The sequence below is a fragment of the Accipiter gentilis genome, chromosome 24 (genome assembly GCF_929443795.1).
Source record: "Accipiter gentilis chromosome 24, bAccGen1.1, whole genome shotgun sequence".
NCBI classification, from domain to species: domain Eukaryota; kingdom Metazoa; phylum Chordata; class Aves; order Accipitriformes; family Accipitridae; genus Astur; species Astur gentilis.
The window spans coordinates 4,352,500-4,370,516 of NC_064903.1; the positions used below are offsets into that span (position 1 = coordinate 4,352,500).

General features: G+C 40.1%; 1 protein-coding gene across 2 annotated transcripts in view; it reads left to right on the plus strand.

Annotated features, from left to right (window-relative positions):
* The window catches only part of CAPN6 (calpain 6), a 67,564-nt gene that overhangs the window by 22,791 nt on the left and 26,756 nt on the right, over positions 1-18,017 (plus strand). For both annotated transcript variants that reach the window (XM_049827267.1, XM_049827268.1), the window contains exon 4: positions 17,818-17,949. In XM_049827267.1, coding sequence (XP_049683224.1) covers positions 17,818-17,949 — 132 coding nt within the window. The remainder of the gene's footprint in view (positions 1-17,817; positions 17,950-18,017) is intronic.

An 18,017-nucleotide genomic window follows, 5' to 3' on the forward strand; every position in this document is an offset into this window, starting at 1 on the left:
ATAAATATGAAGCCTGTATGACAGGCTGTGGCTGCCAGAGTCACTATGCACTAAGAAGTTTTGTGTCTGGTCCCAATGACTGTTAATAACTGCAAGTGCTTCACACTCACAGATTGCCACCCAGAGCAGGCAGGCATGGACATACATACGTACGTGGATGTACGTACATGGACATCTGCAGCGGTGCAGTGGGAAGAAGGACGAAGCAGTGCTTTAGACTTGTATTGTCACACCAGGGCAAATCTGAGGCATTTTGAAGGCAGAGAGAGACCCAGAATCTGTGCTATAAAATTTCAGTGGTTTTAGCTTTATAAGGGGGATTAAAAGTTTTTTTTTTCTCATTTAGGTGAGTCAGTTTTTGCATGTGCTAAGAGTAGTGATGGTAAAATAGTAATATTCCAGATGGACAGTACAGCCATCTGCTTTTCTAGAAGATGGATCCAAGAGGCATGGAGAAGTTATTGGACAGAGCAATCATCAAATGCGAAGGGCTGTTGCAGATGTGTTGTTAAGCGCTTTCTTTCCCAATTGTTTTGTTCCTGTAGTGAGGAAGTGAGCAGAGCTGTGTGCGGTGCCCTGAGGACTCCTTTCACATAGCCAAACAAACAAGTAGGGATCTCTTAACTCCCTTAATCCATTCCGGCAGTTATTGCTGGCAGTGGCCGGGGTTCAAGTTTTGGAGCAGTATGTACAGCTGTGTGACCCTCGTCCATGTCCCATTTTCCTAGACCAGAATCTGCAGTTCAAATCAAGGCTGAGGTGTTCAGTGTGCTATGGGTCAGCCATGACCATATTATTCTCTAAATAAGAAGCCCCCAAAACTTCATAGTATTTCATTCAGATGGGCTCCGAGTCTGTGTTTGAGAAGGTTCATCAGAAGCAGGAACAGGAACTCTGCTTTGTTCTAGGTTTTTGTGTTTCTTTTCACCTTTCTGTACCAGACTGGTGACGCCTGACTCTGGGAGCATGCTTAGCCCTGAGGAGACCTTGATTGTGCTTCTGGGTGTTAAGCAATTTGAAAAATGAAAACATGGGAGAACCTAGTGCTCCAGAACTTGGGAGAGGAGGTCCTCACTTTTTTTGAGATGGGCGATTAATTTAAGAAGTGCTATTGAGACTGAAACAGATACTGTTTTATTCTTCTAAGGATGCTATTTTAGAAAGCATCCTTTTCTAAACAATAGGTTTTAATTCACTCTTATTCCTGTCAGAGACATAAAGTGGTGCACCCCAATATGAATAACATGGGTTTGGGGGTGAAACCCTGGCCCCTTTCAAAGCCTTGGGTTTTTCACTGTGGTCTGAGTTACCACCTTGCCTTTTTCCCAATGGGCTGATTATGGGAGGGATCGTGAAAACATTGGCATGTTTCCATCTTGGTTTCTGACTGGATAAACCATTCCTCCCAGAATATTTTGTCCTTAATATTTTCATTGGGGGAAGTTGTGACGTGTTTTTTCTGTAATTGCCAAAATGTTCCCAGAATAGATCTGTTGCTCACGGCTTATTTTATTAATTCCATAATTTTATTTTTATTTTGCCTGGAAAATCTTGTTAAGATGGAGCTTACCCAGAAGAAGAGGTGGGAAAGGAGCTATAAAGCCTTAGGCCATCAGCAAATACCCCATGTCTAACCTCTCCATTACAGTCTGGTGACTGAGTGGACATTGTATGACATGAACTTGATGGCTCAATCCTGCTTCTGGTGTCACTTCAGAAAATTCTTTGTTCTTAGCTGTGCCCTTCTGTGTTGGCTGTGTCTTGGCGTGGCACCTTGCCAGCATCCCTGCCCTTCCTCCTCCAGAAAGCTTGCTAAAGAGCTGGGAATTCAGGTGGTATCCTAATACACAGCTGCATCCTTCCTCCCCCTTGTCTCGCAGGTACCAGGGCAGTGTGAGGCATGCATTCCCCTTTTTTGTGGCGATATCCTTAGATACACTCACCCTTCAGTGAGTGTTGCATTTATTTAAATATGGTAGAGAGGCAGTGTTTTGAAAGCGGCATCTTTCTCAACAGTATTATTCACCCAAGTCTTCCAGCGATATAATTATGAGCAAACATTTGTAAATGACATGCATGCTTGCCAAGCAGACAGCTCTCCAGATGCCAGTATTTTGTTATCTTCTCTCTTGGCAGTTTTTCCAGTTTATATTTCCTTCCTTCAGATTGGATGGATGTTTTCTTATGTTGTTGCAGTTTTTTCCTCTAAAGAAAAAAATGCTAAACGACCTCAGTGTCACTTTTGGAACACACAGTACAATTCCAAGGTTCTGAATGTTTCTTTAAAGTTTAAAATGTCAGGTTTTATTTAATTGGTTCAATCATCATTAGATGAAAATTGGTTTCTCACAGAGTCAGCTTCTATTTGTCCTGAGGCAATGTGATGATGGTGAGAATGACATGGTAAAATTTATTTTGAGCCTGTAAAACAAAAAGCCTAAGGATCATGTCCTCAGCTTGCGTTAAGTCTTCTTACAGTAATTGCTAGTTCATTGATTTAGTCTTCCTAAAGAATTAAATGTCTGGCTTCTCTGAAGGAAAAATTATAGCCCAAATATGCCAGTTGCGAAGGAAATTAAGGTGCTGTTCTGTCAACAGGCTTCCCCAAGAGTAGAAGGCATCCACATCCAAAAAATACTTTGTATGTTAAGAGCGTTATGCGTTTCTCATTTTATTTCCCTATTTAAAAGGGTATTGGGGATGAGTAAAGTCCTGGAATTTGAGGTTTTGTAAGCCATTATATCTTAGATTTGCAAAATCATTTGTTTGAATTTCATGCTGTTTCCCTGTGATTTAAATGCATGCTTCCTTCAAGATTAAGTCTATTTAAAAATTAAATAAAGATGTATGTTTTCCTAGCTAAAAAGAAGCTTTTAAAAATCCTTCACAGCTGAAAGAATCTTTTAGAACTGATGTCTTGCCTGTATGTGGCATTGTTTCTAACTTAGTCTTAAAGGCTAAAACATTTTGAATTTGCATCTTTTCAAATTTGCAGGAAATAAAATGTTCTTTCTTGGGAAAATACACTGTCTTTGTTAAGAGTGAATATTATGTTCTGGTTTTTATGCACTGAACTTTGGTCAGTGTTGCAGGCATCAGGAGCCATCTTGACCTACTTGTGCATCAGGAAATGGAATCTCTGTTCCTGGAGATATTCAAAAGCCACTTGGGCATTGTCCTGGTGACCTTACCTGAGCAGGGGGGTTGGACAAGGTGACTTCTAGAGGTCCCTTCCAACCTCAACCATTCTGTGATCAGGGAGAGGACAGCTGGGTCATGGGTGGTTTCAGTGCAGAGTCTAATGAACGTGCAGTCAGTATGGGGTCTAGGACTCCCTTGTTCAGTTGGATAATGAATGTCCATGTGGTCCTCTTCATCTCAGTTTTCTCATGTTGAGGCCAGTTGGTCTCGTGTGCAGTCATCCATGTGCATATATGTACATAATACATGTATATACGTACATTTATGCATGCTCTTTGAGTTGGGGAGGCAGGCACTACTTCTTTCCTTCACTTCTCAAATGCAGAATATCTTCAGCCTCTTTAGAGGTTCACAAAATCCTCAGAAATTCACTCCCTAACTCCCATGTCTATCTGTTTCATCAGAAATAATGAAGCATACAGCTTTATGCAGATGCTTATTTCATTGGCTGCAACATTTTGGGTGGAAAACTGGCCCTGGAAAAGAGCAGAACTGGCCTCATTAACAAAAAAGGCCTTCAGGACTGGGCCTGTCTAATACGGAGTATCTATGCTGTATAAAGCACATTGAGGTCTGAGTTTTGTCTGGAGACAGTACTTTCCACTCTGATACAGAGAGTAAATAATCAAAATATTTTTTTTTCCTAAGACTGTACCAAACCTTCAATGCTGTGACAGTGAGCAAAAAGTTAAATCTCATTTAGCAATGATCCAGCTGTGGGCTGAGCTTTGGTCTGCAAGTTTAGAGTTTTATTGCTGCTTCAGCTTTACCACAGGTACAAGCACTTGTGGGACTGATGAAGAACATGAATGCATGGCTTTGCACTCCCTTGGTCACTGGGATAACCCTATAGATAATTGGATCAATTTGCAAAGACTTTGTGCAGAGCTCCTCTTGCTGTAGTGTTTGTGCATGATCATGATTGCTGTTGTCTGTTTTCTTCTCCCTTCAGGTAAGGGGAATTTAAGCCTTGGACATCTAATTTTCCTCCCTAAATGGAGATGTGAATGCAGTACCTCATCCTTTGGCCTCTCCTCCCTCCTCTTTCACTCACTGACTCTGCTCTCCACAAATGAAAGTTCTCACAAACAATAGTTGTCTAAAAACTGTTTTCACATTTGGGCACATGATCTAACTGGTAAAACAGCTAATATCTGGACTATAAGAGGAGTAACTCAAATTTAATCCAAATATTTCAGATGTAATCCAATCATGGCATTTCTCATCCCTGGTCTTAAGTGGGCTTTTTCTGTTCCTAAAAGCATGATGAATCTCTCATGAACAGAACCAAAGCAGTATCTGTCAATGGATTGACGGCCTTGCACATTTGCTTGTATAAAGCAACATCATGCCCTTGGTTAGCTAAAGTGATGATGATTTATAGCTGAGAATCTGGCCTGCATCTCTACATTTGAATAGAGTGAAAACTATAGACACTAAGGCGGATGATGTGCTTGGAAAAGACAGGGACACCATGGTAAGTTAATTCTGCAGACATTCCAAAATCTGCAACGAATTAAAAATAAAAATCCCCTCTAATGAATGTAATGGCTGCACTGTAAATACTTAAATTGTAAGACAAGAAAAAAGCAACATTGGCAAACCTCAACATTATTAGAAACAGGCCTTTCTCCTTGCCTTTTGAGAGTTAAGATATGTTTCCTTAGGTTTTCCACTAACTTTACTTTGACTGTTAGACTCTGATTGAATAAAATAATTAATGTGATTGATAGTGTTAGGGTGGGGTTAAAAGGTGATTCATTATTTTCTCTTGGAAGTGGTCTGTGCGTTAGCACTAGCAGAGAGGTTACTGGAGACAGATGAGCCAGAATGATTTCAGCGTCCCTGATGGGGTTTAGAGTTCCAGCTGGCTGAGATGGGTTTCCTGGTACATCATAAAGAAATTAAACCTGGCAGGAGAGGAGCAGTGCTGGAACTGGAGTGGTTCTCCAGCACTTAAAGGTGGAGTGCTGTGCTCTAAGACTAGCTGGAATTTGATGTCTAGTCAAGTTCATGTTTGAGTTATCAACACCTCTCGAACTTCTCTTCCTGGGAGACAAGCAGGCTGTTTCTCAAAACAAAAGGCCTTGGGAGGCTTCTGTCTTCTCAGATGATGGGAGGCTTGAAGTTCTCACAATTCCTAAATATTCATGGAGAATCTCCAACTTTAAAGGAAATTTTACGGTGCTTTGAACACATTGTAATAGGAACTAGAGGACTGGATCCCTTCTGTTTTACTAGAATGTAACTTCAAATCCATAACTGCAAATCAATCAGCTTATGTGCTCTGGAAAAGTGTGGGGCTGGCCACTGTGAATATTCCTATGGCTGGTAGTAGTCATTGCAAAAGATAAGTGGGACCTTATTGGGATTGCCAGGATTTCTAAACTGGTAAATCAGGAGGGTAATTTCTCAGTGATGGCACTGACTCATCTGTTGGTCATCACTGATCTTTATTCAATTCCTACTAACTTGGTGATTTTCTAAATAGCTCTACAGAGACTGTTTTTTCTTATGTATGTATATGATCCTCTTCTTGAAGATGAGGAATGCCATGTGATCCTTAATGAACTACTATCCATTCTGATATGCACCCTGATCTCTGTACTAACTTTATTTGAACTGATGAAGATGCAGGTCTGTTAGCAGTGAATTTTGTGATAAAATGATTCTGGGTCTTCTGTTTGCCGTATTGGCTTTCTCTGTTTTCTGACAGTTCAATAACATCTTTATCTTAGGCTGGCATCAGGCAGATGTAATGTTAGTGTTTAATAAAGGAATTTGTCTGAAATGAAGTAATGAATTCAAATCAGTATATATATATCACATTGGGAAAACCAAAAATAAGCTTGATAAATGCAGTGAAAGTGCTATGTAAAGAAACAAAATGATATAAATAAGAAAAAAGTTTCTCATTATGTCTTTCCAAGCAAGAGGTCTCTTAAGCATCTAAACAATTTAAACACAGAGATTAAACTGACTGTGCTTTGAGTGGGATAAAATCATGACGAAGTAAACATTCTGACTATACCCTGGCAGGCTGACTCATCCCAAGGAGCCAAAGGCTTTTGTCAATGTATCTGTCTGACTGAATCTGCTCTAATCATTGTTTTGGGTTAAACCAGAAGAAAATCCTGGATCATGATAGGGAAAACCTTGACACTGATCATGAGGTTGGAGTCACTTGCATTTGACATCAAAGTAAGTAGAGGTACTTCCCAAACTGAACGATGCAGGAAGAAAGGGTAGCTTCAGCCTTGACGTTAAGTAGCCAAGTAATTTTGGTCATATTTAGGGGATGCTCTGTGACCTGAAAGACTGACTAGCATAGATGGAGAAAATTGAGCAGTTAGCAAGTTGCCATTGTGCTCTTTGTTCCTTTTGGCTTTTTTTTTTCCTTGCAGAGGAAGAACAATTATAGTTACATTGACTCCAAGTCTGTGTCTGTCTGTTCCCTTCTTCCCCCAGCAATGCTTTACTATTGACTGGTTTCAACCCAGTTTAGTGAATGAGTAGATGTCTTGGTGAAACTACACGAGCCATGAAAACAGGCAATTGAGTGGGAGCAGGATACCCTGGGAAAAGGCTTATCCTTTATTAGATGTCAGAGTGCCCGCAAAGGAAGGAGACACCAGAAAGCAAGCTTCCTAAACAGATCCATGAGATATGGAAGTAGATTTCTTATTGATTCCTTCTGAAACGTGTTGAGTTGATATCAGAATGTGGGGAATAAAAGCAAATGTGAGAAGGCAATGAAAGAGGCAGAACTATAAAGGAGGGTGTGTGATTAAAGTGTGAATTAAAGTGAATTCATGGACACAGTGGCAATACTGGACATCTTTTGGCATCAGGAGCTGCAGAGATGGCCTATTAGTCACACAATTACCCTTAAAAAGTTTACCCTTTAGCACCTAATACAGTTCCTTAAATTTCAAAAACTTCCTGAAGTTTTGACATAATTAGAAGGAAAGGGGCTTATCCAAAAATGTTTTATTAATTTCAGTCCTCTAACAGTGACTTATCCTCGGCAAAATAAGAGCTAACCTGCACAGAGGGAAAAGTATGTTCTTGATTGCCTGGCAGGTACGACAACTATGACTTTGCTTAAGTATCTTACTTTGGAAGTTACTGCTGCGAGTTTTTCAGTTTCATCACTCAAAACTGAAGAAACCTATGTGCTGATAACTTTATTGCTAAATGAACATCTTTCCAAGATAGATGTTATAGAAATAGAAGCTGCTGTTTATTTTCCAAATGTGTAAATAGAATTCTTTCTGGTAGTTTCTGTGAATTTATGAGAGATAATCTGCTGATTTGGCTAAGTCATAAAAGTGCTTTTAGTATTCAGAAGTAAAACAAATGCTGCTGTGTCATTTTTAATGCAAAATTTTTTATAGCTCTGAATTCGAACTCTTAGGCAAGCAGTGAGATTCCTTAAAACGGGAAAGTAATTGGTTGTTCATACCGTCAAACAGGCAGCGCATATTTTGGGTTCTCTTTGTCTACTGGTCTATCAGCTTTGCTTCTTAGCGACATTTTCTGTATTACTCCCTTTGGCTGCAACTGGCAACATTGGTGACCTTTCTGACCGCTCTGAGGGGTCCTGGTGTTTATCCTCACTTCATAACTATTCTGAAGTTAACTAACTGCCCTGACATTTGCTAGCACCTGGACAGCACTAGATGCTGGTATCACTCTCTTGGCTGCAGCTCACACTCAGTCTGGGCAGTGAATGGAAGGAGTGATCTATCCCAGAAGGCTCAAGGAATAGCCTGATGGGAAGGCTTTCTTCTAGAGCTTGTAGATGAGATGAGTGATCTGATAAAGTTCTGATGGCGTAAAAACACTATGGTTCTCTGAAGGGTATTGGGCATATCTCTGTGTTACTAAAAGACAAATAATCTGTTTTACAGGATCTTAGGCTGATCTTTGCCAGAAAGCATGTCCAGATTAGAATGTAAGAGTCTGATCCATGTCCTGTTGCAACTGAGAGACTCCATTGGCTCTGACTTATGTAGGCTTAGAAAAGCTGGGTTGTGCTGACTAATACAAAATTTCTATTAAAAAATTTTTTTTCAAAATCCAAAATTTGATATATTTCAAGTCATCTAATAGTTTAAGAAGCTTGTGTCTTAGGATCAGGATTTTATATACCAATTTACAGTTCCTCTTTTTATGTTATTAAGCAAACATCTAGTCCAGAATGGTGTTGCATATATCACAATTCTAAAAGTGTATCTGGAAGGTTACAATGGCTACTCCATGCACTGTTATGCCAGGCATTAAAATTTTTTTGCTTTAAGCAAGTAAGTAGGGGAGAACACCTCAAGGTGCTGTCTGAAAAAGATGAGGAGACTGGGATAAGAGGATAAAGGATTTTTATCTTCAAGAAAGCATCTGAGAGAAATGCCACAATTAGTAGATACTGGAATCCAGGCTGAAACCAAACCCTGCTGGAAAAGGGATGGGGAAAGGAGGAACTTGTTGCTAAAGAGGTTTATGCTCTTTAACGTTGTGGTTTAGACTTATGCTTTTTAACCTTTAAAGTCTGTGTATTGCCACTGGACAAGGAAGAAATATCTCCTTTCAAGTAAAACAAATCACCTCCAGCTCAATCTGAATTTTCACTCCAGACAATGTTTCTTAGATGACCTGACTTTGTTTTTGCCACACAATGCCCATTGTAATAACAAAAAAAAAATCCACGATGTAATAACAAAAAACAACCAAACAAACAAAAGGTGACTTTGCTGAAATCTACCTAATACTCTTTTGTAAACAGCATATTCTCTTCCTCATAAAAGGCAGTGATGAAGAATTCAGTCTGCATCAGTTACCGGCCCCTTGAGACACAGCATAAGGTCAGACTAGACAAGCCTAGAAAGGTCATGGCCACTGAGCCAAAATGATGCTTATTATCAGGCAAAGAAAATAGCTGCCTCGCCAGCCAGAGATGAACAGTCAGGCGTACAAACCTGGGAATTGTTTATTCCGCACTGGTCCAGTGCTGAATATTTCGGTGTTGTGAAAAATTGTGTGTGATGTTTTCCAACCTCCCTTTCTTATTGTTTTTATTTCACATCTCAGGAAACTAGTTCAAGAACTTAATTGAAAAACATGTTTTGAGGAAGCAGTAAGAAAAACATAGTAAAATGGTGGGTGGCCTTTTAGTTTGGTGAACCGTAAGTGGACTTATAGCCCATGTCTGACCTCAGCCACAGTAGAATGTGTGCCTAGAAGTGATGTCGGGGAGTCACTCTAAGCCAACGGTCTTTGAACTTGGCTATCTCTCTGTTACTTGCATTTAATGCAGAGACATTTCCACTCCTTTTGGTAGGTTGCTCTTTGCAGAAATAGAATTACGCTGGCTTATACCACCTGTTTCTCAAAAGAACTGTACATTGAGTTTTTCTTGAAAATGCCCTCAGTTTCTTTCCTTTCCACTGGAGAAAAAAGGCTAATTGATCTGAGATCCCTGGACTGCTGGCAGCCCATTTAGATCAGTTAAAACTTGCTAAGTAGCACTCCCAAATAAGCAGTTACAGCACACATGCCAGACTAACTGCGTAGCTCATGTGTGATGAGTCTGACTTGTCTGGGGCCCTTCCCCATATGCTGTGCATCCCCTTGCTGTCGTACGCATTCTAATCTCTAATAATGATTTTGAACTAATTTCTGATTGATTTTATTAAATACTAAGGAACAGATTTGTAATGTCCTTGTTCCTGCTGGTGTGCACCTCGTTCAGCAAAAGCTCTTTTGATGGCTATGCTCACAGTAGTACATGTTGAAGATCGTCCAACCTCAAGCAATATATCTATTCTATCTACCTATTTTTTTATGGAGCATCACCATCTCACAATCACAGTAAATTCTTGTAAAAGCATTTTACAAGAAAATTTTGGGTTAATGGCCCCAAAATTGTGTCTTTTCTGATGGAAAACAATTACTTTTTTCAAGAAATTGAAATATACATTTTTTTAGCCAATTAAAATGATGCTTTGATTAAATTATTATCCCCAAATTATGTGAAACTTGTAGCAGCTTTGGAATAGCAGAGAATGAAGTTCCATAGGGTTGGAAGTGCTAATGAGTGAGACATGGAAGAAACAAGATATTCCAGAAACAGTAACGGTAACCAACCAAAAGTGGTATCAGGCTGCCCAGCATCTGTGTTCACTAAACAATAATCTTTGGGAGCTTTTAACTTCAGATCACCAGTTAATTATTTTTTTTAAATTTCAGATACAATAACCTCTAAAATAGTTATATTCCAGGTTTTAACCTGTGTTACTTTGGATGCATTTCCTATAACTAGCTGGGCCTGCTTTTGTATTACTGGGTTTATTTTATGAGATCCTCATCAAAGACACAAAGGATAACATTTTGTGTAGCAACTGCTTAAAAGGTATGGGCCTGTTCTGAACTATTACCTTGATTTATATGACCAGTAGAGAGACAGGCCTTTCTCCAGTGTCATCACACTATGAGACACATGACAAGGTAATGACTGTAAATTGCCCTTTGAAAGAACTTGTGTTCTGGTTACAGGGGAGTTTAGACACCTAGCTGAGAGGACATGACTGTTTCCTGAGGTGAATCCGGTCTTAAGAATGGCATCTCTGATTGCAGCTCATAAGGAAAAGTAACACAAATTGTAGTACTGAATTTAGAGAAGGGAACAGGTTCTAGGGGAAGAAGGCAGGAGACAAAGGCTGTCGTCTGGTGAGTTCAGTGAGAAAAAAAATGTTATCCTCAAACAAAGCAGCTTTTCTTTAAAAAAAAAGTATTATGAATGTGCTGCAGTTCTGCAGAATGTTGATCTAAAGCATCACAAACTAAGATAGCGCTGCAAGAGGTGGTATGATATACTTCTAAGAGGGTCCAGGGAGAACAGAAAGTCTTTCATCATCATCTTGAGTGATTTCTGGAATGAAGTGGCAGAGGACTCGAAGAGGTTCAGTAAACACTTTGTTACTGAGGTTCAGGAAGAGGTCAGCCCTGCGGCACATCATTTGTACCCTTTCCAGCAACTGTCAGCATTCTGGACGAGAGCAGCTCTAGTGCTCCAAGGGTCGGGTGAAATCTAGAGGCAGCCAAGATACACACCATCTTGCCCAGTGTTTGGGTATTTTTCTTCCAAAGAATTGATTCAGATCCTCCCCAAATACACGTCCTGTATGCCGTGCAAGGCTGAAACCCATGGCCTTCACTGAGTATTAGTCACCAGTAGCCCCAAACTGAAAATGGAAAAAAAAGAACACTATAAAAATGTCTGTGATGCATTTGGTTTTGTAACAGAATTTACTGGAGAAGGAGGAGGGGGAAGAAGCATTTCTCAATCCCCAAATAACTGAGTTTTCTTTTACACAAGGCTGGCGCAAACCGGCATACTCTTTTCCTTGTGTATGTACAGTTGGGTTTCTTTTTTAAATGGTATTGGGCATTATCTTGCTCTCAGGAACTGATGTTACTGAACAATGGGCATGAAGTTTACAGAGGAATTACACATCCTGAGCTCACGGTGTACAGACAGAAACCTGAGAGCTAAATCTTCCTTTTGTTGATTTACACGGCGTAACAGCAATGATGATAAAGTTGCTTCCTGATCTCAGTAAGGGCTGTTTCAGTCAGGGTCATATTTGACCCCTGTTTTCTTTTGATGGAGGTTTCTCTGAGAACTGTCCTCCGAGGGGTTAGAGCTATAGCACAGGGCATGATTGTAACTTAAGACTTCTCCTTTTTCACTCCATAGGCAGAGTTTTTTCAGGCATAACAAGGTTGCAAAAAGCTTTTTGCATGCATTGAAGTATCTAGCACAGTTGGACTCAGTTATTTTTCTTTTTAGGGCTAACTGCAATTGCTTTGGCAAACAGCCTGATCTGGAGAGGGTTTCTATAAACAGGCCAGCACAGCTGGGATTTATTATAGGATAGACAATCTCTTCTACCTTTTCAGCTACACAACCTCAGAATAAGTGCTGTCTTTGCTACCTTCCTTTAGATGAAGTTTGTTCATAGTTAACTGTAGCCGAAGCTGAATTTTTACATCCATATTCAGAAAGAATTGACTTTCCCCTTGATTCCCTACACTGACCTCGGTCTCTACAGGAGTTGACTCCGTATGATATGAGGACAGGAGAAGAGAAGAAAAATGGAAAGAATTCTCAGCTCTGACATTCAAACGGCTTTAAAAAAAAACTTAAGGCAATGGGGTACTGGGCTTAAGTAGATCAGTCTGATAGAATCAAGGAAAGTGCCTGTCTTGTGTGCAAGCAAAGGTAGATTACTTTTTATGTTAGGGCTGGGTTCTTTAAAGGGTGCTGGAGAAAATAAGCTCTAAATGCTACCAAATCCTTTGAAAATCTTAGTTGCAAACATCATTATTGTTTTTTTCTTCTTCCCTTTCCCTGATCTCTGTTTTGCTGAGCCAGCTGACAGACTCTAATCCACTAAAAAATAATCTTTCCATTTTCTCAGACATCAGAGAGATTTCATAATGTTTTACAGTGCAGGTTCAGGTAATGTCTGTGAAGACACATAGCAAATTAATTAACACTGAATGAACACTTTCTCCCTATTTATAACCAATACTGCATATTTTTTAGTTCATGGATATGGTAATACTTATGCTAAGAGATGCATCTTCAGAGCTAAGGGGAACTTTTTCCTCTAGCTGAATTACTCTAAGATTCAAAGTAGCCACAGCAACCTGAAGTTAATGCCTATAGTTAATCAGTTATATTCTGTACTTTTCTGTGGTGCTTCTGGTCTCAAACCCCATCCTTTTTTTTTCTTTTTTTCCTACATACAAAGTATTTCATAGCTCCAGTGAAATGGGTGTCCATTGCCTCCCATGGTTCACATTGTTTCGAAATTTCCTAAGGAAGATACGTTGTAGCAAAGAAAAGTTGCAATCTTTCATATTTGCACTGCAGTCCAAACTTTTTGTACCTCAGTGAAATTCCTGACTGCTATTTATCAGAGCTAAGGAGATGCCTGTTAGTCTGATGGTATAGACTGTATTATAAAAATATATTGTGTCAGATACACTAATATGTACCAGCTTGATTTCCTTTCAGCATACAGTGGGACAGGTCTTGTGACTAAGAGACTTTCATAAGACTTTGGCAATATCTGATATTTCTCTCCAAAGTATGAAAATTTGCATTAATTCAAACTTCTGTAATGGGGATGCATAGCTGATGAAATAAATCACTTGAAGCACTCTCAAGCTGCCATTGTATCGATGGAGTCCTACAGAAATATCCCTTAGTCTGGTACTCTTCAGTATTTTTGTTACTGCTTGGTTGAGGGACTAGAAAGGCATGTATCAGAATGCTGTAGGACACAGACTGGGTTAGGATTGCAAGCCAGTTGACAGGGTTGAGAATTCAGACTTATCTTGATGTCTTGGGAAAATAGTGTGCAATAAATAGGATGGAATTCAGCATCATTTCATCAATGCAACCAAGTACAGTGCTTTGGTATTAAGCAACTTCATGGCTCAGTTAGGGAGAAAGAATGACTAGGCAGCAAGTCCATAGAACAGGATCAGAGGGTGGATTATGGTCTGAACACAAGTTAAATATGTGAAGCTCAAGTGAAAAAGAAGAATGACACCCCAGTTTCAGTAAGCAAGAGCATTGAGCTCTGCTCAGCACTGCTAAAGCCTCATTTGGAGCATAGTGTCTGGATTTGAACACCACACTTCACCAGTGATACAAGACATGAAGAACCAGGTATTAAGACTAGAGAAGAGAGACTTAGAGGTTAGAATTTTGTAGATTATATGAGGGCTTGCTGTAGAAAGGAAAGGTAACTGACTGTTTTCCCCATTCACAGAAGACTTGGGCTTGTAGAGCAGCTCAGCAATGCACTTCTTCGCTGACCAGTGGAGGAAGCATGTGGACTTTCCCTCATGGGCTGTATTAAATGCAGGTTAGAGAAGCTTCAGTCACAAGTAGGTTAGGGATAGCCAATTTGGACACTAGGCAAGTGTTGGGACTGACTAACTTGTCAAGGTCTCTCCCACTGGTATGTATTTCCTGTGATCCTATGCTGAGTTTCTTATCTCCAGACTGCTCAGTGTTCTCCTAGTCTGCTCATTAACCAGTTCATTTACTTGCTTTGTTACAAAGAGATGAACCAATTAAAATCAGAAAAATGGGTTTGTGAGCCACTTTATTTCTCACAGCATCAGTGGCTGAGTAACACTAAATGTCAGATATTTCAAGCCTACACAGTGCAGCAAAGATAGGAGGTGACTCAAATAGTCTTCTGTCATGCAAATGAAAGTCTGGTATGAAAATAAGAGCATCAGGGTTTTCAGCAGAACCATGAGCCCCTGTAACTGCTTACCTCGCTTTCAGACTCTGTACAGCCTAATTAGAGTTCTGCAGATGGTGTTTATTTTATTATGCACATGCATAAGGGGAGAACTAGGGAGAGCTCTGCGTCTTGGATGGTGGAATGCTCCTTGTGGGCGTAAATAATACAACTGCTTTTATTAGCAGTGTTGTATCAGAAACAGTTTGTCTATTATATGTTAATGATGTATAATAAGACCCAGTAAACACATTTAAAGTTTTTCTTGCAGATGTGAAGATATTTCTCTTTTTTTTACACCACAGATGATTCAGGCTGACCCTGAGAAAAGGGATTAGGGTTAAACCACTATGTTTGCAAAGGAGCTACTTCTAGTGGAACTCGGAACCTAAGTGCTTAGGTTGCAAGGGAGAGGAGGCATCAGGTCTTCCGAAATGCCTGGGCCATATCTCATGTGTCTCTTCCTTGTAATTCCTCTGATGGTAGTTGGCTTGGTCCTCGACTACCCTAAATTATCATTGCATTATTGGAAAGGCGATTTTAAAATTTTTTTATTATTATTTTTTTACATGCTTGGGGCAACTAAAAATGCTTAAAGATCCTCACAAGGACTGCAGAATAATATATTTAAATAGCACATATCTAGCTGTGTTGGGGGAATTGTGGCTTAGATAGCTAATTCCATCTCAAAAGTATTCCTTAGAATTTGCTATGCTGCATCAGTGGTGAAAAGCAAAAAGCCCAGAAGAGAGCAAACAGCTGAAATTAGCTATAGCTTGCACCTGAGTATTATTGTGCATGTCATCTGAGCCACATAGTGACAGTCATCATAGAAGCTGTTATAATGGCTGTAATTAATGATAAGAGAAATGGAGCTGATGCCACTTTCTTGCACTGTTCTTTAGTCTCAGAAGTCCAGGGCTTCTAGGCAGTTTAATAAGAAAGGGTTCATCAAGCAGGATCCTGAAGAATTTAGTGACTATAGTGGAAACAGGGAGGTGCTGTTTCTAAGTTCTGCTGTTCCATGTTTGCTTTGGACCCCAGTGGTCAGCAAATGCTAATCTCATCCATATGTTTGGCAGTTGACACATGCTGCTCTCTGGTTTTTCTCTGAGGACTGTGTGAGATGCGAGACACACTTCAATTAAAAAATGACAGTTTAATGTGGTTATTTTTAGCAAAGCAAACCAAATAAGAGAATTTGTTTGTAATACACAGTAGTGCTTAATTTCTTTCAAAACCAATGAACATTTTGGCTTCCTCTAGTGACAGAAAAGTTTGGACAATTTTAACCCTGAAGGCTCAGTTTATCCTTTGTTTATTATGCTAACAAAATAACATTTTGAAAGGAAAAACAAACTAGAAAGTATTAGTGCCAGAGATGCATGGAAATGGGATATGAAACTTGAGTCTACCCAAGCTAGATTTGGAATGTGTGCTACCACTGCAAAGGCCAAGTAGTCAACTGATTTCAACCCCTGCAATAGGCAACTGGGTTAATTTACATCAGCTGAAGTGCTAGCCTGAAGTTCCTTTTACCATTCCATATCAGAGCATCCAGGCAGGTTAAATTAATCTGTCCATGATGCAGATGACTATCTTGTACACGGTCAGTTTTCCTTGTAGGCAGCGTTTTCTTATTCAGAATTTTATTAAGGTCTGTTAATAAGGTTTGAAATTTCTCTAAGTGATGACACATGTAAGAAAAACTGACAGAAGAACAGTGTCATATAATGATCAGTTACTTGTTTCCCAAGAGGCATTTAACATTTCTACCAATTGTTATTTAATGAGAAAGGTCTCATGCCAAAAATATCATTTTCTTAAAGAAAACAGCAGCAGCTCCATGCATTACATACCATGAGCTGACTTCAGGCTGCCATCTGCTAAACCAGCCCAGGAAAACAGGCTTTCAGCTCAGCACTTGAGGTGGTTCTTTTCTGTGAAAATAAGTTCAGCTGGCACTGATTTGTCACAGTCCCATCAAAGGGAAGACTGAGAGGTTTTGACATGCCTGTGGTGTGTAGCCAGGCTTGGATTGCAGACTTGGTATTTTGGGATCATCATCTATAATTATCAAAGGGCAGTGAGAATCCATGAGGTAAGGAACACAGCTCCTTATTCTGCTGCTGATAACAAACTGGAAAGACTGCAGTAAATTTAGAGTCTCCTGCCATTTTAAGGTGAGAGGGAGTGAATTATTCTGCATTTCTAATGCCTGGATATAAGATAATTTCCTTCCCACAGTGTTGAAATTTAGGATTATTCCTAAAATGTGAAAGAGCAGAATTTCTTACCACTGTCTGCTCTTCTATCCTCTCAACCAGTCAGGAAAAGCAATGATTCATACGAGAGATTCATGAGCAATCATGAGGCCACATACGTATCCGTTCAGCAGAACACCGTCTACCAAGGATTTCTTGGTAGCAAACACAGCGCTGCTGCCAAATATACCCCTGTGGCTTTCCCATGTTCAATGATACTTAGAGGTGCTCCTCTCGGTGCCTTGAACTGCAGGCTATAAAGAGACAGCAAGGGGCAAGCTAGTGAGGAGCAGGGAGACATCACAGGAAGAGCCAACTATGCTTTGGTGAGAATCTGCATGTAAACGGAGATGGAGGCAGGAAAGCAATGAGAGAGGAGGAACGAGTGGTTCTAATAAGAGCCAGATAAATGAGAAAGATGAGACCCACAGAATGAGAGGCATATTTCACAGACGTGTATTTTCTGCCTTCTTTGGTGCTGGGTAGCAGGGATCATTGCAGTAACCCTGGTGGAGGAGGGTTTCCAGTATGTCAGCCAAGGGAGTGGCAATGAAGGAACAGGAGCTTAGAGTTCTGGTGTCAGTAGCATCATTTCCTGCTGCTTTTCTTGATTTATTTTTTTTTTCTTTTGGTCAAAGCCTTTCCCTGTAATGCTTCTTCCTTCTCCTTTCACTTACTTTCAGTTCATTAACTGCCCCAATGCCAAATAAGTCTTCCAAATGTTGAATTCATTCCAGTCCTCAAAGATCACCTTCAGCTGAGGACAGAACTAGGAACTCTGGCAAAAAAATCGGCAAATCCTGGTGTTTAGATAAAGCAGCACAATCTACTGGTAAGAACTTAAATAATCCTGTATACCCTGACTTTCAAATATCAGTGCCAGAGGGCTTTTGAACTTCTTGGTACAGAAACTCTACGCTTCAATGGGAATGTGATGCAGAACAAGTAAGGAGAGGAGTAGCTGGAAGGATGCTGTGATTGTTTCTGGAGTGGAGTCTCCAGTAATCTCTGGTTTGCTTTGTTAGGACCTCTGTGAAGACCCCCACCTGTTTGTGAATGGAATCAGCTCCCACGACTTACACCAAGGCACCCTGGGGAACTGCTGGTTTGTAGCTGCATGCTCCTGCTTGGCTCTGAGGAAGAGCCTCTGGCAGCAGGTAGGTGATCAATGTGCTTGGTGCATGAAATAAAGCTAATAAACCTTGGTTGTTTCCCTGCCTATCAG